This window comes from Octopus bimaculoides, chromosome 22, assembly GCF_046866305.1.
Source record: "Octopus bimaculoides isolate indiv1 chromosome 22, ASM4686630v1, whole genome shotgun sequence".
NCBI classification, from domain to species: Eukaryota; Metazoa; Mollusca; class Cephalopoda; order Octopoda; family Octopodidae; genus Octopus; species Octopus bimaculoides.
The window spans coordinates 7,191,631-7,214,678 of record NC_142949.1 but is presented as its reverse complement, the minus strand read 5'-3'; the positions used below and the strand labels follow the sequence as shown (position 1 = coordinate 7,214,678).

General features: G+C 36.7%; 1 protein-coding gene across 1 annotated transcript in view; it reads left to right on the top strand.

The window, feature by feature from the left end:
* The window catches only part of LOC106873493 (uncharacterized), a 296,970-nt gene that overhangs the window by 258,811 nt on the left and 15,111 nt on the right, over positions 1 to 23,048 (top strand). The window contains 10 exon segments of the mRNA XM_089339867.1: positions 1,899 to 2,024; positions 2,534 to 2,677; positions 4,194 to 4,382; positions 5,660 to 5,760; positions 6,039 to 6,171; positions 8,782 to 8,944; positions 9,745 to 9,857; positions 11,443 to 11,580; positions 13,424 to 13,541; positions 17,419 to 17,547. Coding sequence (XP_089195993.1) covers positions 1,899 to 2,024; positions 2,534 to 2,677; positions 4,194 to 4,382; positions 5,660 to 5,760; positions 6,039 to 6,171; positions 8,782 to 8,944; positions 9,745 to 9,857; positions 11,443 to 11,580; positions 13,424 to 13,541; positions 17,419 to 17,547 — 1,354 coding nt within the window.

Genomic DNA, 23,048 nt, shown 5'->3' with positions numbered 1-23,048 from the left:
TAATTCCATTTCTCTGATTGTCCGTTACTCCTGACAAGCACAGTAAAGACAGCTGTTATTGTAGTTTGACTGTTTGTATGTTATTGAAACACTGACAGGTCATTTAGTTAGCTAAATACACAACTGGAAATATTTGTTATAATTTTAACTGTCTATGTATAACTTGTATACAGTTATAACTGTATGCATATTTTCTTATTTATTACATAAGAACATTTATTTTACTCAGTTTAAATCTAATTTTGCAAGTAATTATCTTCAAAACTAAATATTTGTCACCCTTGCATTTTCCATGGGTACCCTGTAGTTTACCTTTTTTTACTCTTAAAAAGGTTTTTCAACAGGAAACTGTTTGGTAATTGAAATTGCTGTTTTGGGACTAAAAAAAGCTGGCTATTAAAATTCTCTGAATATTTTGCTATCTCCCAAACACCAAATTAATAATGACAAAATTAATTACTGTACTAAATTCCTTCTAAACCTTACTTGTTTGTATGTTTTCAGGCAAATATTGTAAAGAAATATATTAATTGCTATTGTTTTTATTCAATTAGCCAAACAATGGAAGCATCTCCTCCTCCTACAACAACAACAACAAGCCTTAAGATTGGTTATAAACTATTTCACATCAAATTATCTACTCTAATTTATGCAAAAATATGTAAATGTTTGCAGTAAACTTGTATTCATAAAACTGTCAAAATTTATTAAGAGAACAAGTAATTTTTTTCTGTTTTTATTGGAAAAATATAATTTATATTCTGGAGTTATGCTTGTTTGACAAGTGATTCTTGATTTGAAATTGTGTGTTGAAGCTGAAAGAATTATTATCAGAGAAGGAACATTTTAATGATTGAAAAAAACCCACAAACAGTGTTAAATTCATTCTTAATTTACTTCATGAGGTGCCAAAAATTTTGTCAAACCACATTATGATCTTTAAGATAGCTGGACAAAGATGCAGTTGAACTGTGTCAATGGCCAAGGTTGGAGTTTCTGCTACAAAGACTTTCGCATCTCATAAGATAAACAAAAAGCAAACAAACTTTAGCATCTTTCGTGTATTTCTTTCTTTTTTTAATTGCTTTCAAATTGATTACGAAAACACTGATGGTTGACAAGTCTTGTATTCTTTTACCAACCGAAGGTTTCCAGAGTCAAAGGTGTTTTATGATGCCGAATAGTCAAAGCCCTAGGGAAGCTAGTTGGCTGATACTGCTTTCGACAAAGAATTCCACGAGGTTTGGTGCGTGGAATGTTCGAACAATGTTTACTGCTGGAAAGTGTGAAAATATTAGCAAAGAAATGGACAATTATAAATTGGAAATTTTGGGTTTGTGCGAAACTAGGTGGATTGATAATGGACAAACTAAGCTAGCTTCAGGAAAAACAATTATAGACTCAGAGCACAAAGATGATAAGGCGTGTCACACAAGGGGAGTAGCTCTGATGCTGACTAAGAAAGTGGTTAAAACATTAATAGAATGGCAACCCATAAATGAAAGATTGATACTAGCAAAGTTTAGAACGTCTCATAAGCGGATTTTCCTAACAATTGTTATGTGCTACGCCCCAACAAATGATGTTAAAATGACTTTTCCACAATTTAATCGTTAACAATAATTTATAGTTTAATAATTTTGCCCTTCATCTCCTAGCATAAAGTTGCCCCCTTTTAAAGTTTGTAGTCTTGCCAACTGCATGGCGGCCCTTACTATTGCCAGTGAGGTGAGACAATGCACCCCGGTACATGGGAAGATGTTGGCAATAAAGTACATCCAACTGTAGAAACCCTGCCAAAGCAGACTGGAACATGATGCTATTCTTGGGCCCATCAAATCCTGTTAAAATGCCAACAAAGAACAAGGATATTAAATGCTGATTTACTTCTCTTTCAGGCTGATGAATTCCAAGAGGTTGTCCAAGTGATGAGAGAATTTCTTCCAACTGTAGAATCTGAGTTAAAATTCCGACCCCTACCTGATGATGAACTTTCCATTATTCATTTGATTGAACGACATGAAGTAAGTTTATGTCCTCGTTTCTCTCTTTTTTTGTTTTGTAATTTTTATATCTCTCCCTCTTTCACTTCGTGTCCCCCACCTCTTAAAATTGCAATTGAACCTTTTAGCATTTAAACCAGCCACAATATTTGATCCGTTTTATGCTCAAACTACATTTGACAGCAAATTCTTAATGCTTAGAGGGTTAATATACAAATTAAAATTTAATACAGAAATTACACTTTTGAATGATAAATTACAATTTCATCCTTTTTATACAGACTTACCTGAGACCACCTCTAGTTCTAAGATACAAAATTCCTATTTTAAAATGATCCAAATAAAAATCTTCCATCAAAATTTCATGTAAATATTTTCCAGACACCAGCTTCATAATGGGTCATTTCATTAACTTCATTATTTCTCAGGGCTTCAAAGATCAGTGGGAGGAAGGGAGAAAGTTATATATACATGTATGTGAAAATGTGTGTGTGTATATATTCTATTTCTTGTGTAAATCAATTTTTCAGAAATTCCAAGAACGTCTTCGTAATCACCAAGACACAGTCGACAAAATCAAGGTCCTTGCTGAAAGAATTTTAAAACACTGTCACCCAAATGCTGTTAGATTCGTCAAATATTACCTTACAATTACTCAAACGCGGTGGGATCAAGTAAGTACTATGGCTACTATCTGTTCTTATTCCATAGTGAAACCATTCTATGAAAGTATAGTACAGCATTAGTATTGATGATAACAACTGGATATTCTATGACTGGCTGTGAGGTAACCAACATCTTTATATTTTATTATGTAACCGGCACAGCATGGCTGTGTAGTAAGAAGCTTGCTTTCCAATCACATGGTTCTGGGTTCATTCCCACTGCGTGGCACCTTGGGCAAGTGTCTTCTACTATAGCCTTGGGCAGGCCAAAGCCTTGTGAGTGGATTTGGTTGAGGGAAACCAAAAGAAGCCTGTTGTAAATATGTCTGTGACAACCGATGCTGGTGTGTTTGCGTCCCTGCAACTTAGCAGTTCAGCAGAAAGGACTGATAGAATAAGTGCTAGGCTTACAAAGAATAAGTCCTGGGGTCGATTTGTTCGGCCAAGGGTGGCACTCCAGCATGGCCACAGTCAATTGACTGAAACAAATATAAGAATAATACTTGTGCATGTTCAGTTGTTTTATGCCCAGAGTAAGTAATGCCTTGCAGCCTCTTGTACAAGGGCATGGTAGTGTTGTTCTTCTGCCAATTCTATGTCGAAGCACATATCCTGCAACTGATTCTGGTTTCATTGACTCCAAAAAGCAAAGGCAACCTTGGATGAATTTGAGCTCAGAACATGAAGACTGACGAAATGTTGCTAAGCATTTCGCCCGGCGTGCTAACGGTTCTTATTTGTTTATTACCTACAAGGTGCTAAACATAGAGAGGACAAACAAGGACAGATAAAGGGATTAAGTCGATTACATCGCCTCCAGTGTGTAACTGATACTTAATTTATCGACCCCGCAAAGATGAAAGGCAAAGTCGATCTCGAAGGAATTTGAACTCTGAATGTAACAGCAGATGAAAAACTGTTAAGCATTTCACCTGGCATGCTAATGTTTCTGCCAGCTCGCTGCCTTAAGGGAAACAGAACACTGTTTCCCTTTCATAATCTTGCAGTTTAATCCATGCTTAATTAAACATGCATTTAATTAAAGAAAAAGAAAATATTTAGGTGTGACTCATAGGTGCAGGTGTGGCTGTGTGGTAAGAAGTTTGTTCCTCAACCACATGGTTCCAGGTTCAGTCCAACTGTATGGCACCTTGGGCAAGTGTCTTCTATAGCCTCAGGCTGACCAAAGCCTTGTGAGTGGATTTGATAGATGGAAACTGAAAGAAGCCCTTCGTATGTCTGTATCTGTTTGTTCCACAACATTGCTAGACAACTGATGTTGGTGTGTTTATGTAACTTTAACCATCTGGCAAAAGGTGACCAATAAAATAAGTACCAGGCTTAAACAAAAAATAAGGGCTGGGAGTCGATTCATTCGACTAAAATAAATTGTTCAAAGTGGTGCCCCAGCATGGCCATAGTTTAATGACCGAAACAAGTAAAAGTAAAAAGACAAATAGTAATTCATATTAATTTTAAAATAAATTAATTTCTATTAATTAATCTTGTAATCATTTAATTGCAGTTGATACAGCGATCCCATTCACGAGCACAACGACTGCAGGACGCATTGAAGAGTATTCAGGGAAATGCTGCTTTATTGGAAGAATTATTGGCCTGGTTAACAGACTGCCAAGTATTATTGGCAACGAAAGAAAAAGACCCAATTCCAGAGGACATTCGAGTTGTAGAGACCCTATTAAAAGAGCACCAGGTAAGTTGTGGCAGGGATTTTGTGAACCAAAATGTCCAGTAATGAGGGACCAAGTTTGGGGAGTTCCAGAGTCTTGAAGCATGTGGAACCACCTCCAAGCTGCTGCTGCTGTTTCCTACACTGCAACAACTCTGACCTGGAGTAGTTGCGGCTGTCAGGGTCTCAGATATTGTTTAAATAGCACATCATGATTTCTCTTGCCCCAACAGGTCTTCATTGGACACGAAACTCAGCTTGCGAAGACCTGTTGGGGCAAGCGAAATCATGATGGCACCTGTGCCCAGCGTCGCCTTTCTGGCACTTGTGCCCACAGCATGTGTAAGGGCTTTCGAGCGAGATCGTTGCCAGTGCCCCTGTTTGTTTCTTGTGCGGGTGGCACGTAAAATACACCATTTTGAGCGTGGCCGTTGCCAGTACTGCCTGACTGGCCTTCGCGCCGGTGGCACATAAAAGCACCCACTACACTCTTGGAGTGGTTGGCTTTAGGAAGGGCATCCAGCTGTAGAAACTCTGCCAAATCAGATTGGAGCCTGGTGTAGCCATCTGGTTCACCAGTCCTCTGTCAAATCGTCCAACCCATGCTAGCATGGAAAGCGGACGTTAAACGATGATGTTGATGATGATGATGATTAGGGCTTATCTACCTGTTAGTGTGTGAAGACTGCATTCGCTGAACTATGCGGAAGAGACCTTTATGGTTCAGCAGAAGGAAGGGCAACTTCAGCAATGCATTGTGGAGTACAGAGAGTAAGACGTCTTGGTTACCCACTGCATCCCTCTCCATCCTCAGTTATTTTTACCAGGTCTTGTCATTGAATTGAAACAGGTCACCGATGAGTGAGTGAAATTGACAATGCAGAACCCTTCTTCACTTTAAGGTCCCCACAAAAATCATCTGTCATTCTCAATGATGACGAGATAACTTGATGAGGATCATAAATTAGAAATTTAGCAAATATTTACTTACAGAACTATCATGCCATTCAACTCATGCTGGCATGGGTTGAATGGTTCAAGTGAGGACTGCACCAAGCTCCAATGTCTGCTTTGACATGGTTTCTACGGCTGGATGCCTTTCTTAATGTCAACCATCTTACAATGTACTGGATGCTCTTTATGTGGCACTGAAACCTATCAAGTTACCAAGTAACTTGCAAAATCAAAACCCTCTTCTGTAAATATTCACTAAATATTTATTTAACTGTTTCACCAAAGTTTATTACTTTGTCTAAAAGACCCAGTGGCATCAAATGTGGTTTCTGTTTCTTCTGTTGCAGGATCTTCACGAAGAAATCACAAGTAAAAATGCCGATGCTGATCGACTGACCAAAATAGTGACAAGTGAATCAAAATTATCTCAAGGACGGCATTATGGAAGGTAAATGGAATTATTGATTTTTTTTTTTACCATTCTCAGACTTGAGTAAATCTCTTCAAATGTTCTGTATTTATAAAATACTTGAGAAAGCCATATCTTTTATATATATATACACACACACACACATACATATACTAGCCTATTACCTGTCATATAATGGGTAACTTTGGAATTATACTTTTGCCATCACTGGTAATATCAGGAAATAATTTAACTTTTTCTGTGATTTGTCTATTCTATAGTGAATTACTGATGAGATCTCTTCTATTTGTGTTTAGTAATTGGAGATTAAATGAAATCGATGGCCACAATCCACGAGTTATTGCTCTGCAGAATAAATGGAGAACAGTGTGGCGTATGTCTGTAGACCGCAAGAAGAAATTACAGGATGCGTTGGAAACTTTGATGGAGGTGAGTTTATTCTTAGATTTCATATTGCAGTTGATGTACAAACAGTATCATGTTTAATAACGAGCCATATTGTCAAATTTGCACATTTTGTTTGTGTTTTAAGACAGATATGAATGTTCTTGCTGCTATTTTTAGCAGATTTAACAACCATGTACAAGAGGTGTGGGGGGGGGCCTTTGTAGTACCAGAGCACAAATGAAATGCATGAGAACTGGGCACCCATCTTTACCGAGGAAAAAAAAAACGAATTTTAAAATTTACTACAAATCTAACTTTTATCACTGAACCTTTCATCCTCTGACATGAGTTCCCCTCCTCAAATTCCCGTCCCTCTCACAATTCCTTGTCTTGCAAGTTACTTGGTGACTCTGCCAGTGCTGGTGCCACGTTAAAAGCAACCAGTCCACACTGTAACATGGTCTGCATTTGGAAGGACATCCAGCTGTAAAAGTCCTGCCAAAACTGACCTCTCCTGTGCTAGTGTCATGTAAAACGCACTGAGTCCACTCTGCAGAGTGGTTGGTGTTAGGAAGGGCATCCAGCCGTAAAATCCCTGCCAAAACAGATACGGTAGCCTAGGGTAGTTTTTCTACCTGGCTAGCTCCTGTGAACCATCCTACCTCTGCATGCATGAAAGATGGATGTTAAACGATGATGATGATGATGAACTTTTATTAGATTACTCTTTTAGTTTAAAGACTTACTGTTTTGTCTCTCACCCCCATCAATTTTTTAGGGATGGGGCTTCATTGAAGGGCAGTTTCTAATCTAAATGTGGGAAAGGGTGGAGGATCCCGCCGTCTTATGCTGGTTCAATTATTTCACAAGTTAAACTCTTATGTAATTATGTCCCTTCGTTGTTTATTACTCATTATCTTCCCTTGTTTTTGGAGTCGAAGAGGTTTCTACGTCATCACTCTGACACCCCTCACTCCCTTCTCTACATGTAGTAGTAACTAAATCTCCATCAAACATCTCATTAGCTTCCCCTCTAAAACCTCAATCAATACCCGATTTCTGTTCGATGGAGCCACCCGTCTGTCCGTTTCGCTCAGAATTATTTTCTTAATAAATATCCCAGAGTTACATCCCTTACCTTTTTTAACCTTTACTACTCTCCACGTCTAAGGGAAGTTTTGAAAATTGACGATGACGATGGTGGTGTTGGTGCTTTCTAATTTAGGTACAAGACCAGCAGTTTTAAGAAAAGGGGTCAGCTGATACCGTCAACCCCAGTACATGACTGATACTTTTTGTTGGCCTCTGTGGGATTACAATTTGGAATGCTACAAAGCATTTTTTCCAAATGATTTAACAATTCTCCCAAATAATAACAATTTCGAATTTTGGCCAAAGACCAGCAGTTTCAAAAGAGGGGTTAAGTCAATCACATGATCCCCCCCCCCCCCCAGTGCTTGACTGGTACTTAATGAAAGACAAAGTTGACCCCAGCATGTAAGGTTAGATGAAATGCCACAATGTATTTTGTTCAGCATGCTAATGATTCTGCAAGCTCGTTGCCTGATTGATAATAATAATAACAATAATAATAATAATAATAATAATATTGGTTTCAAATTTTAGCACAAGACCAGCAATTTTGGGGAGGTGGTTAAGTCAATTACATCGACTCCAGTATGCAACTGGTACCTAATTTATCGATCCTAAAAGGATGAAAGTCAAAGTCAGCCCCTGGCAGAATTTGAACCGAGAACATAAAGACGGACAAACTGTCGCTTAGCATTTTGCCTGGCATGTTAATGATTCTACCAGTTCACCCCCTTACTTTTACTACTACTGCTACTACTACTAATAATAATGGTTATAATGACAATAAAAAGGACAGTAGTAGCATAGTGGTAGTTATTCTTTCTAAGCTAGATACAATTTGAAATTTGTGGGGAGGGGTTATTTGATTAAATTGACTGGTACTTGATTTTATTGACCCTGAAAAGGGTGTTGGGCCCAAGTTGAAGCTTGGTGGTATTTGAAGCAAGAATGTCAAAACTCTGAACAAATACTGAAAGGTATTTCTTACCGATTCATGAGGTGGTGGATGGTTTATATTCCATGGACAAATATATAAAAAAAAAATGGTTATGGTTACAGAAGGAATCTGAGCACTCAGTCCAGTTAGACCCCCCCCCCCCCTAAACCCTTGATCTGTTTCTCTGAACCTTACAAAGGAGATGACAGAGGACCGACATGTGGTGCATTGCTGTACTTGAGAAGACCCGCCCATCACACTGGCGATGGTGCCAGGTAAAAAGCACTTAGTACACTCTGTAAAGTGGTTGGCGTTAGAAAAGGGCCCCCAACTGTAGAAACCAAGTCAAAACAGACTATGGGACCTGATGCAGTCCCTCTCCTTGCCAGTTCCTGTCAATCCGTCCAACCCATGCCAGCATGGAAAACAGATGTTAAATGTTGTTGTTGATGATGATGATGATGTTGGGCAACCATACTCTCATTGTTGTTTTAGAAAGTTTTACCTGATCAATATTTTTTTCAATTCTTTATTGATTATTGCATTTATTGAACCTGGATATAAAGTTTAGAAACTGTATAATGTTTATCTTCTCTGTGTTTTTTTTTTTTTTTTTTTTTTAGCTTGAAAGTTTTAAGAACTTTGATTTTGACCTGTGGCGTCAACGATATCTGGGCTGGATTCAAGAAAAGAAACTTCGCATCACAGACTTCTTCAGGCGGCAGGACAAAGACTGCGATGGAGCTTTAACTCGTAAAGAATTTGTAGAAGGAATGATACAAACCAGTGAGTAATGCATTGTTTTCAAAATAATTTCAGACAGTCTCAAAACAGTTTGGCATTTTGATGGCATCAATTTGAAAAAAAAAAAGATTTGCTTCTTTAATTAAAAAAAAAAAAAAATTATTTTTGGAAAGTTCTGAAAATTTAATGCTTCCAAATTTATCACAAATCTATGTAATCTGATATAATCCAGTGTTATCTAATCTTCATTTACTTTAATGTTTGCTTGAGTTAGATGCCTCTGACCTTAGAATATTAGTCTCCATAAATCTCATTGGACCCATGGAAGCTTAGAATATTGGATGTCAAAAACAATGATAAAAAAAATGATGCCATGCACACACATTTTTATTAACATAGGCGCAGGAGTGGCTGTGTGGTAAGTAGCTTGCTTACCAACCACATGGTTCTGGGTTCTTCTACTATAGCCTCGAGCCAACCAAAGCCTTGTCAGTGGAATTGGTAGATGGAAACTGAAAGAAGCCCATCGTATATATATAAATGTATGTGTGTGTATATGTTTGTGTGTGTGTGTGTGTCCCAATGTTGCTTGACAACCGATGCTGGTGTGTTTACGTCCCCGTAACTTAGTGGTTCAGCAAAGGAAACCGATAGAATAAGTACTAGGCTTACACAGAATAAGTCCTGGGGTCGATTTGCTTGGCTAAAGGCGGTGCTCCAGCATGGCCACAGTCAAATGACTGAAACAAGTAAAAGAATATCTAAAATCAACTCCAGAAGAATTAAACTGATCTGATCTGATGGTTTTTCAAAACGTTTCTTTTTGTTTCCTCTTTTTGCAGAATTTCCAACCAACAAAACAGAACTTAATGCTGTATTCGATATTTTCGACCCCAACCACACTGGAAAAATTGTCTACAGAAACTTTATTGCTGCCTTGAAACCAGACAGACATGTAAGAAACACATTTTGCATTTTCCGTTTTCTTGTGTTTTCCTTCTCACACCTAGATTTAAGGATTATATCTTCCTAAACTAACACCTGCATTGTTACCTCAGAATGTAATGACAAACAAAATGCCAATAATAATAATAATAATAATCCTTTCTTCTAAAGGCACAAGGCTTGAAATTTTGGGGTGAGGGGGTAAGTCAATTACATCGATCCCAGTGTTTCACTGGTACTTAATTTATCGACCCTGAAAGGACGAAAGGCTAAGTCGACTTCAGCAGAATTTCAACTCAGAATGTAAAGACAGACCAAATACCGCTAAGCATTTTGCCTGGCATGCAAACGATTCTGCCAGCTCGCTGCCTTAATAACAATAGCAACAACAACAATTCTTTCTACTAAAAACTAAAGGCCTGAAACTTTGGGGTGGAGGCTAGTCAGTTACACACCAACCCCAGTGCTCAACTGGTATTGACCCTGGAAAATGAAAGGCAATGTTGACCTTCAGTGAGATTTGAAATCAGAATGTAAAGAATAATTCTGCCAAATTGCCACCATAATAATAAGGGCACTCAGAGAGCGCAAATCTCCGCCAAGGCAACACCAACGTCCTCTCAACGATTAGCCAGAGATGATTTTTAAAATGTGAATATCTGAAATAAACTCCATTGCTCTCACAAACAAGAATACTAAAAGTGAACCGACAGCTCTCAAAAATCAAGTAAAAAAGCAGGAAAAATAATCCAGAATCCTTGTCTGGTACCAGATCGATCCCCAAATCTAATCAGTTTGTGCCAGTCACGAGGCCAAACATCCCTGAAAGTTTCATCTGAATCCATCCAGCGGTTCTTGAGATATCTTGTCCATGGACAAACAAACACAACTGAAAACAATACCTCCACTTTTGCTAAGGTGGAGGTAATAATAATAATAATAATAATAATAATAAACAATAATCCTTTCTGCTGGAGGCACAAGGCTGGGAATTTGGGGGAGAGAGATAGTCGTTTACATTGACCCTAGTGTGTGACTGGTATTTATTTTACTTGACCCCGAAAGGATGAAAGGCAAAGTCGACCTTGGCGGAATTTGAACTCAGAATGTAGTGACAGGCGAAATACCACTAAGCATTTTGTCCAGCGTGCTAACGATTCTGCCAGCTCACCACCTTAATGATAATAATAATTTCTTAGATAAACACAGGCTTCAAATCTTTGGAGAAGAGGAACTACATTGTAGTCTTCAAATTTGATTATATTGCTGATGGTGGTGGGAAAAATCTCTTTTCTCTCAGCTCATTTGTGCTCTGTCAATGATGCACATCAACATTACACATCCAATGGAGCATTTCAAAAAGCATAGGAACACAGCTCTAGACATGTTTCAGTTTTATTGGAACGCCTCAGCAATATTCTTCACTGTACTTGCTAAACTGGCAATGAGAAGAGAATTGTTAACGAGATGTACAGTATTATACACAAATACTTTTTGGATTTTTGTAAATAATTAATTTTGTATTACTTCACTATCAAAAGTTCATGAAAACCTGGTTACTAATTAATGCTTGTGAATTTTGCTTTCTTCCACAGAAACAAGCTCGTCTGAAGACTGGTAAACGCCAAGCTACAGATTCTGAGATGATTCATGATGAAGTAGAACGTCAGATTTCTCAGTGTCAATGCCGACATCAGTTTAAAGCAGAAAGAATTCAAGATGGACAATACAGAGTAAGTTAGCCAAAAGATTTTCTTTTTTTTTTTTTCCCCTTTATAGAATACCTTGTTGTAATCATTATCATTGTTTAAATGCCCACTTTTCTATGGCTGGGATGCTCTTCCTGTTGCCAGCCCTCACCTGTTTTCCTCATGACCAGACGTGTTTTCCGAGGATATTGGAAACAAAGGACACTGCTTGTATGACAGAGACACTCGTTTACAATTATAATGTGATGTCAAGGCAAGGAGACAGTTACACGCATGACAAGCTTCTTTCAGTTTCCATCTACCAAATACACTTACAAGGCTTTGTTCAGCCTGGGGCTTTAGTTAAAGACACTTGCCCAAAGATGCCACTGAACCAGGAACCATGTTGTTGGGAAACAGACTACTTACCACCATGTAATAAATAAATATGTGTGTGAAGATGTGTGGCTTAATGATTAGGGCATTCTGCTCACAATTGTAAGGTCGGGAGTTCAATTCCCAGCGAATTTCCCTGATTATATGTTTTGTATTGTCTTTGTAATGTGTAACCTCTCTATTTAGCCCCTTGTGGACAATAAAAAATTGAGGCTTGATAATTAGGGGCTTCCTTAACATAGAACCCAATAAGATCTTAGTTGTAAAACCTTCTCTTGATATTCTTTTTACATGTTTCAGTCATTTTGACTGTGGCCATGCTGGAGCACCACTTTTAGTTGAACAAATCAACTCCAGGATTTATTCTTTGTAAGCTTAGTACTTATTCTATCGGTCTCTTTTGCCGAACTGCTAAACACACCAACATCGGTTGTCAAGCAATGGTGGGAGTGACAAACACAGACACACACACACATATATATATATACATACATATATATATATACACACACATATACATACATACGATGGTCTTCTTTTGGTTTCCATCTACCAAATCCACTCACAAGGCTTTGGTCGGTCCAAGGCTATAGTAGAAGACACATGCCCAAAGTGCCATGCAGTGGGGCTGAACTCGGAACCATGTGGTTGAGAAGCAAGTTTCTTACCACACAGCTACTCTTGTGCCTAGATCTAATATGCTCTTACATATTTTAAGAATTTCGTTTACACGAGATATATGTCATTGCTGTAATTGATACGTCCTCAGCAACCACAAATGATTTGCCTGCAATAGATGTCACTAAAGTTACACCAGCTGTAACAGATATGTCCTCAGCAACCACTGAAGATCTGCCTGCAATAGATGTCGCTAAGGTTTCATTAGCTGTAATAGATATACCTTCAGCAACCACCAGATCTGTTATTGAGGTCATGCCAGCTGCAATATATATATATATTTGTTTTTAACAACAGAATCTTACAGGATTGCTATGGACATATCTATTACAGCTAAATCGTGACCTGAATGGGGAAGGAATTTCAGTGGGATTGATGTTCTGTGGAGGAAGGATTATACAAAGTGGTTAGTGAGAAATGCTACGTCTTACTTATCATGGATGGTTGTCTTATCCACAAGATTTATCAGCTTGGACTCTATAACAAAGAAACTGTACAAGAGCCATTATACGCACCCTGGTTCAACTTGTATGCAAACGTATCTTACATATTCTTCAGTTGTAAGAACTTAATATACCATTTCTGATGGTATAGAAGTGCCAGTCTCTGTGGAGGGAACCAGTGGAAAATGTAGGCACAGGATGAGGTGGTAAAATATGATCTTCAGCTGCTGAGACTCCTGGCAATTTGCTGTGTTTGAGAAAACAGGTCAAGTTAAGTGAAACTGTAGTCACAAAGACCTGGAAACCATTTTTTTGTCTTGACCTCCTCTTGTTTAAATCCTGCAAATTATGTTTCCATTTTGCTGTTTCAGTTTGGTGAGAATCTGAAATTGAAGTTGGTCCGCTTCCTTAACAGTTGTGTTATGGTGAGGGTTGGTGGAGGTTGGGTCACGCTTGATGAATTCTTGGAAACCAACGATCCTTGTCGAGGTACGTTCCACTCTATTTCAAGTCAACATTCCATGGTATTTTGTAACCGATTTTTTTGCATCAGGAATGATTTGTTTTTAGACTGTTAATAACAGTACTAATTCATTAACTGTTTTGCATGAAATTAATTTATGTTGTTGTTATTATTGTTGTTGTGTGTGTTTAAAGAAATATAAATGGAAGTTTAGATATTTCCATTTAGAAAGACAGTTTTAAATGTTGGATATTGTTGAATATTTCTTGTTATCTCCAAAAAATGTGAAAACCATGGTCTTGGCTCATTAGGAGTTCATATAAATCAATTGTTGAGATGAAGTTTTTTCTCATTTTATGAAACTTCAAATCGATTGAGAATTCTTAATCGTTTCTCTGTTAATAAATCATTAACAATTGTGAATCAACTGATTAATAATTCTTAATCAATTGTGAATCAATCATTTAATCATTCTTAATCAATTTTGAATCAATTGATTAATCATTCTTAATCATCTCAGATGTTAATAAATCATTAATCAATCATGTATCAATTGATTTGTAATTTTCAATCAATTGTTTAATAATTCTCAATCAATTCTTTCTCAATTGCTAATGAAGTTCTTAACCAATTGATTAACAAATTGTAATCAATCTTTAATCAGTTGTTAAATTGTTTATCAATTTTTGATCAAATGTTCTAATTGATTACCAATTTCTAAATCCGTCTGCATGGAAACCTGATTTACTAATTTTTGAGAAAATGGTTTTTCATCAGAATTAATAATTACAGCAGTTTTTGATAACACTAATAATGCCATCATACCAGCGTTGGGTATTTCCATTTTTTAAAAAAATTATTTCTCAGTAAACAGTTGTGTCGAGAGAAATAGAGGTTGGAGGATAGACATCAGACAACTAACGTACCACTAAATGACTGTAGTTACTTTGGTGAAACTGGAGTAAACTAAGAGAGTGAGTGGCTGGATCATATGGACACAATCAATGTTTGTTGGAAAGAGAAAGGACTGCATTGGTGTAGACATGCAATGTGAAGGGGTTACATGCAGTTGGTGATAAGGTGTTAATGCATTGAGTAGCCATGGTGGAGAAAGATTAAGGAGAGATGAGGTATGATCTGAAGTTGTGAAGGGATGAAATAGCAAAGGACGATGAGAAGCTGTGATATGATGGCCAGCACAAACATCGAACCAAGTTAAAGGGCAGAAGAATAAATATCAAAATGGCAACAATGCTTCTCCAGACTTGGTGATCTTATTCAAGATGGTTTGGGGGTGGGATGTGAAGGGAGGGGGAACAAGTAGAAGTAATTAATGAAAAAGAAAAAATTTGAAATGGGTTTAGAATTGGTGTAGTTAAAATGGAATGAGTTCTTCTTCTAACCCTCACCCTCTCAATTGTGGTTTCTTCCTCTCCGCCTCCCAGCCTCTAATAACCCTACAAAATGTCCTGGGGCAAATGCCCTTCCCCCTCTTACTATAAAATGCATTTTTTACTTTGTGATTAACTGAAGAAAAAAACAACAACAGGGGTTCCACACCTGCTTCACAGTTGATTGACTTTGAAGAGAGGAATTTATAAAAAGACAGGTTTATCATTCATGTTAGTAAACTACAAAATTCTTACCTTGTCTCAATTTCAGGGTCCCAGGAGACTGAATGGAAAAGGCATTTGCCCCAGAGGGTGGTGAGGGAGATTTGCTGAACAGTCACTCTGACTCACGGGGCTTTTGCACTTGTGGATAACCATCTTCACTCAGGGAGCAGGGATATGGTCCGGGGCTGAGAACGCCAGAGGTCTCCACTGTCACAGGCTTGACCACGAGCCTGTCAGAGTGCAACTGATACCTTGACAGTTTGCTTTTCTCAGCCTGATGAGCAGCGAAGCTTGGGCTGGCAGCTGACCATACCAAGTTGGCTTAGATATAAAGGAAGCTTCCCACTGTGGAGGTGGTGGGGGGGAATCTCATCCATGAAAACATGTAGGAAAATATGGAGATGAGGAAGTGAGAGATATTTAGAGTGTAGAGATTGGATATAAGATTGAAGAGGGTTAATGGTCAGGGTTTAAGTTGGGATGGCAGTAGTGGAGGATTGCGTCAATAACATGGAACAAAATGCCATTGAGGCTGTTCCTTTTTTTGTAAAAGTATCTCCGAACATTCTAAAAAGATCCACATGGAGGGTTACAATTGTGTGTCTTGTAAATGTATGCATTGTGTAATTATTTAGAAATATATGAATTTTTACAAGGGAAAACTTGAAAAGTGGTTTAGAAGTCTCTGTAGACTGTTTCCATATAAAAATTAATATGGTAATCCTCTAAAACCTATTGTCTGATCCTTTAATTCAATGTCCAAATGTTTGTCTGTATACCATATACATAAAAACAATGTTTTATATATATATATATATATATATATATATATATATATATATAAATATATATGCATGCTGTGCAGTTATGTATATGTGAAAGCACATGGCTTAATGGTTAGAGCATCGGGTTTACAATCTCGAGGTAGTGAGTTTGAATCCTGGACCGGGCTGCGTGTTGTGTTCTTGAGCAAGACACTTTATTTCACGTTGCTCCAGTTCACTCAGCTGTAGAAATGAGTTGTGACGTCACTGGTATCAATCCGTATCGGCCCCTTTGCCTTTCCCTTGAATAACATCGGTGGTATGGAGAAGGGAAGCTGGTATGCATGGGCGACACCTCGTCTACCATAAACTACCTTGCTTGGACTTATGCCTTGAAGGGGAACTTTCTAGGTTCAATCCCATGGTCATTCACAACTGAATTGGGTGGGGTCTTTTATAGTTATGTATGCTTATGTTGTACTTAGTTGCATATATACATATATGTTGTATAGTTGCATAATATGTTCATGTTATGTACTGTTATGTGTATATATCTATGTTGTGTATATAGATTATCCAGTAGTGTATGTATGTAAATAGTTTAGTTGAATGTTGTGGTATGGTTTTTGTAGCCATGAATGGCCTTCAGCTGACATTCAAATTTAGCACCAAATGTTAAAAGTATTGATGGGGTGAGCATAGCAAATGTGTCGAGTTGAAAATTTGTGAACTTTGCCAACCCATTGTACACAACCTGGACATCTATACACACATTATATTAGTGTTGGCTATAGAATCTGGATTCTTGTGTGTGTTTCTTTTTATAATTTTTTTTTTGCATTTGAAATTGCTCTGTTTGTGTTTTCCTTGATTTTTATTGTTTGATGGTTTCAATTTCAGCAACTGACATTCAGGTTTTATGAGTTGGCATAAGGCTGTATGTATGTTTAATATGATATAAAATATAATATATAAAATATATTTTATATGATGTAAAATATAGAATATATCTTATACAACATGAAATATCATATTTTGTACGAGTTGTTGTTTCGTGATACATTGATATTCTGAAATAATAATCTAATGATTTTTTTTTTTTTGTTTTTGTTATATATAATAATAATAATAATAATAATAACGATAATAAACCAATGAGCAGCTTATGATTTGAAATGTTAATGTTAAGGTTTTTTTAAAAATTTATTTTCTTTTTAACATTTGTTGATTACGAAACATATTTTGTTAATAATTGATCGCTAATGGAAAACATCCAAAAATTCTTCAAGAAAAATACAAAAAAAAAAAAAGATATTTTTGGATGCTTTTTTTTTTTTTGTTAACATTTTCTTTTTGTTTCGTTTGTCTCATTAATAATTATTATGCTTAATCTAAATAATATAACATTAACAAATTTTCTCAAAATACATAAATGCCGCCTATATTTTTCTCATGGGTGGTTTCACCGAAGTAAAATAAAGATTATAAGGATATTGATTGGAATAAAATGTTTGCCCCTGCAGCGAAAAACCGAACGAACACAGAACTCCGAGAGCAATTTGTGCTGGCCGACGGAGTGTCGCAGACCAGAGCAGCTTTCCGGTCTAAAACTCCTGATCCGACAATGTATAAAAAGAGAGGATCCGATGCAGGTAGTTTAAAAAATCACTGAGGGCAACAGCCTTGCATTCTGTATTCCCTGCCATTTCATTTCTGCTCTGTAGATTGCATCCATTACTCATTTAACAATTATATATTTTGAGGAATAAATTTAACGAACCAATCATATTAAAGTATCTTTTTTCTCCTTCACATAAATGGAGCCACCATATGGTCACTAGATTGACTAGAAATAGCAGCTGGACCTCACTCATCTCATGCTCTAGAGTAGTGATTCTTAACCGGGGTCCATGGCACCTTTACTTGTATCAGTCATTAGACTGCGGCCATGCTGGGGCATTACTACTCAAATGTATCAACTCCAGTATTTCTTTTATCTTTTAAACCAGTCACTTGTACTATCGATCTTTTTTGTCGAACCACTAGGTTACGGGGACGTAAACACACGCGACTGGCTTCTTTCAGTTTCCATCTACCAAATCCACTCACAAGGCTTTGGTCGGACCGAGGCTATAGTAGAAGACGCTTTGCCCAAGGTGCCATGCAGTGGGACTGAACCTGGAACCATGTGGTTGGGAAGCAAGCTTCTTAACTACACAGCCATGTCTGCACCTATGTTTATTTCTGTAATTAAAAATCCACATGGTTATATCTCCATATAACACTACATGGCTGTAGCTATGTTTGTACCTGTATTATTTCAATTTGTTAGTTGACTAAAATGACTGCCAAAGAATATAAAGAACTCTCTCTTGTGTGACCAACTGAAGGAGCCTGCATGTGGTCAAACTGCTAGAAACAGCAGTCAACTATTTCTCAAACCACACCCTTATATCTTATACCTACACCCTTATATCTTATACCTACACCCAGAGCCTTGCTGTATCAGGGTTATCCTTTAATGTCCATTTTCCATGCTGGCATGGGTTGGACAGTTTGGCCAGAGTTGGAGAGCTGCACCAGGTTCCAGTCTGATTTGACTTGGTTTCTACAGCTGGACACCCTTCCTAATGCCAACCATTTTACAGTGTGGCCTGGGCGCTCTTTATGTGGCACTGGCACAGAGCTCTTGAAGGTCAATCCTCTTCATCAGGAGATGTGGTCTTAACACTTTCTGCTGTGGAGGTGGGGGTCTTCTTGAGTACAGCAAGGAGCCTGGTATGTCAATCCTTTGTCCCATGTCTTCGGGATCTCCCACTTCTATGAGTTCCATCCACTTTGAGAGATCGGCACTTCTTAATGGAGCTGTCAGCATCACATGACCAAAGCATCACATGCAGTTAATGGGAAAGGGTCCTTTAGTGTGGTACCTTCCTTTTTCTCAGGCGTAAAAAGATCCTGAAATTTGATTGGTTCTTTAACATTTTTTTTTTGTGGGGGTTGTGGGAAGAGAGTAAAATTTTTTCCTCATTATTATAATTGTTAAAAAAACTTTCTCTTTACCTTCCCTTCTATATTCTGTTGCAGCAAAACCCCTTTCAAAAACCTTATCCCGGACACCAAACAGTTTCCCCTCCTCCTCCTTCCTCTAATGTTTACCTTTTTTTTTCTTTTCTTTTCCATTTTCTCTCTGGTAATTAGTGGTATCCGGATTCTGCTTATTAATACAGAATTCTTCTTTGCTTTTTTAAAGATTTGCTTATTTCCAAAACCCTAGCAGCAGCAGCATTCTGAAATGTAGGACAAAACCCAAACAAAATTATTGTAAAATAGAAAAATATTAGCCTTTTTTCCTTGTTTTGGTGGAAAAGACAGAAAATCAATGTCTTGTTTTCTGTCTTCAATTATCAAACAAGACATTCTTTCCCAAAGTTCCACATAAAAAAAAAATATTATTTATTTCTTGCTTGCTTTAAGCTTCTCCAAGATTCTTCTAGCAAATTGGAAATTTTGCACAAGGCTTTTGATTATTTTAAAATTCTTTACTTTCTGAAGCTGGGTTCAAGTTCGTTATTGAAATTTTATATTTGTGTATGAATGTACATCCATGCATGTAAATATATGTGTGTGTGCATATATGCATACATTTGCATATGGGCATGCATTTGTATACATACTGTCGAAACTGTGCCAAATCAGATTGGAGCCTGGTGTTGCCATCCGGTTGCACCAGTCCTCAGTCAAATCGTCCAACCCATGCTAGCATGGAAAGCGGACGTTAAACGATGTTGATGATGATGATGATATATACATACATACACACACACACACACACACATATATAATCTAAGTGCATATTATATGCATCTATATATCTGTATGTTCACAAATGCACACACATATATATATATATATATGCATATAATTATTTTTCTTGTGTTTGTTGTGATTCCAAGGTGACACATTTTGTCAATTCCTAAAATCCGAATAATCACTCGACAGATTTCTTCTGTGTATTTCAAACTTCAATTTATCAATTTTATTTTTCCTTTCTTGCTTTTTTCCATTTAGATTTTTCATTGAAAATGTTTATCATAAATCTAAGAATTCTAAACATATTCCTGTGGATCCAGGATCTCCTTAACCTTCTGCTATCATGGTTCCTTTGAAATGCATTACTTTAGATAATAATGAAGAATTTAGTAAAATAACTTTGTCGTTATTAAGCTGGTGTTTGGAACAAATTAACATAGAATTTCGATGGAAGGTTTTAGTTTGTATCAGAACTAGGGGCAGTCACGAGCAGATTGGTATCAATAGGGTTAAACTATGAGAAAACTGGCACCAAAATTTACTTAAATATCCTTCATAGCTAGAAATGCAGAAAGAACAAAAGTTTAGAAGAAAGATAGCATTTGGTTACTTTGATTGTAGAATTTCAGGTCAGCAATAACTGGAATTCCTTTCTAAAGGAATTCCAGTCATGGTCATTCTATTTTCACTTGGGACCATGTTAGTTAATCAGTCTTTTTATTTTTTATTTTTCAAGATGATTCTGTGGGATTTGAAGAAAATTTGGTTGCTATTTTTAGCAGGACACGCTATCACAAAAACTCCTTTGTTAGTTCTCTGCCCTCGGGTGATAATCATTTTCTAATTCCTAATAATCACAGGAAATCTGACAAAAAAAAAATAAACAGTCAAAATATGTGGGGAAATATTTCAAAAAACTACAATATTTGGGGTTAATTTTACAAGGCAGATTCAACAATTATCCATTTTATATTTGATTGGATTTTAAATTCCATAAGTATTTATTGGTTTTAGGGTAGCATTTGAGGATTTTGACTGTTGGGTGTCCTACATCTGCTGCAGTAGCAAGGTGTGTTTTACATCTGTTAGTGGTACCTGCAAGTTGTACTACATCTGTTATGGTAGTAGTTAACATGTATCTTTTGATGTAGCTACATGTGCTACATCTTTTGTGGTTACATAATCCATATCTGTTGTAGCTAGTTGTCATCTAACTATTGTGTGGTAGCAATTGTCTTAAATCTATTGCGATGGCTAATTCTACATCCGTTGGGAGTGGGGGTAGTTAGTCTGTCTTGGTAGCTAATTCATCTACATCCGTTGTTAACCAGTTATCGTACATGTGTTCTCATAATGTTTATGCTTCAGGAATCTGCAATTCAATTATTGAAATTAGGTTTCAGAATTAATTAATGTAGGGGGGAGAAAAAAAAAAATCACAGTAAATAGATTTGAGTAATCATGAATTTTATTACAAAGACTGAGATAGTAATAGAAAACGAGAAATTGATTCAAGTTGAGATTACAAAAATATACACATACTCATATTTATACATACATATATCTACATTTATCTATTTGTGTGTGTGTGAGTATACATACACTCACACATGTATATTCATATATAAATGCACACATTTTATATATGTGTGTGTATGTATGTGTGAAGGCACATGGCTAGGTGGTTTGGTTATTCGATTCATGATTGTAAGGTCACAAGTTCGATTCCTGACAGCACATTGTGTCCTTGAGCAAGTCCCTTCATTTCAAGTTGCTCCAGTCCACTCAGCAGGCAAAAATGAGTTGTACCTCTATTTTGAGGGGCCAGGCTTATCACACATTGTGTCATGCCGAATCTCCCTTAAAACTCCATTAAGAATACGTGTCTGTGGAGTGCTCAGCCACTTGCACGTTAATTTCATTAGCAAGCTGTTCTGTTGATCAGATCAATTGGAACCTTTATCGTCGTTCGTAAACGACAGAGTGCTTGTGTGTGTGTGTGTGTGTGTGTGTATATATATATATATATATATATATATATATATATATATATATATATATATATATATTTATGTATAGTTTAATTGAAGACGAGCAGTCTAAAGTATAAACATTAATATTCAGCTATTCACTGCTGTAGTTGCTTAATTCCTTACTGCTTTTTATATAGGTGAATATTCTATGCCCTTAACAAGGGGAAGGAAACTAGGTATGTCTCCTGGGAGGAGTAGTCAACAAATGGTGAAGTGGCCTGTGTAGAGTCTCCTCACTTTTTCCACACATCTAAATCTTAAGATTGTTTACATTCTTATACTTTCCCAGCACAGCTAAAAGATTTTAATATTCAAATATATTTAAATCCTTCTGATTCATGCTGTTGTGAATATACATATTTATGTGTGTAGGTGTATATTTATTTATATATATATAAATATATGCACACATATATTTGTGTACATATACACTCATACATTATATGTGAGTTTAGTTACAAGCTGAACATAGTGACCATCCAGACAGATTTGAGTTACCTTTTGAAACTCAATATACCACAGAATTTTGATTAAGCTTCTTTCCAATCAATAAATTCAACTGATTTGAAAAAAAACTAAAATCAGTTTCGGAAAATTAAACCAAATAGTAAAAAAAAAATGTAAAGAAACTGGAATTGTATATAAAAAATATATATAAAAGATAATGCAATAAAAAAAAATCAATTTAAAAATAGTTCTTCCCCCTCTCCTCTGCCAAAGCAATTCAAGTTTCTGTGAAAATCTCATTTTGAATCATTTGAAACATTAAAGCTAATGTTTTCCCAATTAGGTTATCTTTCCATGAAATATTTCCTTAACTTCTCTCCTTTTTTGTTTTGTATTCTGTACAGTCCAATAATCACTCTCAGCACCTCTGTTCGGCAGTGTTTGTCTTTAAGTCACGATCATGTCATTGCTTTAACGTCCTCCTTTTTTCATGTTTGCATGGCTCAGATGGGATCTGGTGAGGCAGATTTTCCACATTTTTAAAGTGCAATAATCACTTTCAACAGTTCTATATGGTAGCATTCGTCATCACCGGCATAACGTCCACTTTTCCATGCCTGCATGGGTTAGATGGAATTCTTCAAGGTATATTTTCTGTCTGCACAATACAATAATAATTGTTTTCAATACCTCTGTGCCATAGTATTTATCACCAATTCAAATTATTAATTTCAAATTTTGACACAAGGCCAGTAATTTCAGGTGAGGGGGTAAGTCGATAACATTGACCCCAGTACTCGACTGGTACTTATTTTATTGACTCCAAAAGGATGAAAGGCAAAATAAACTTTGGCAGAAGT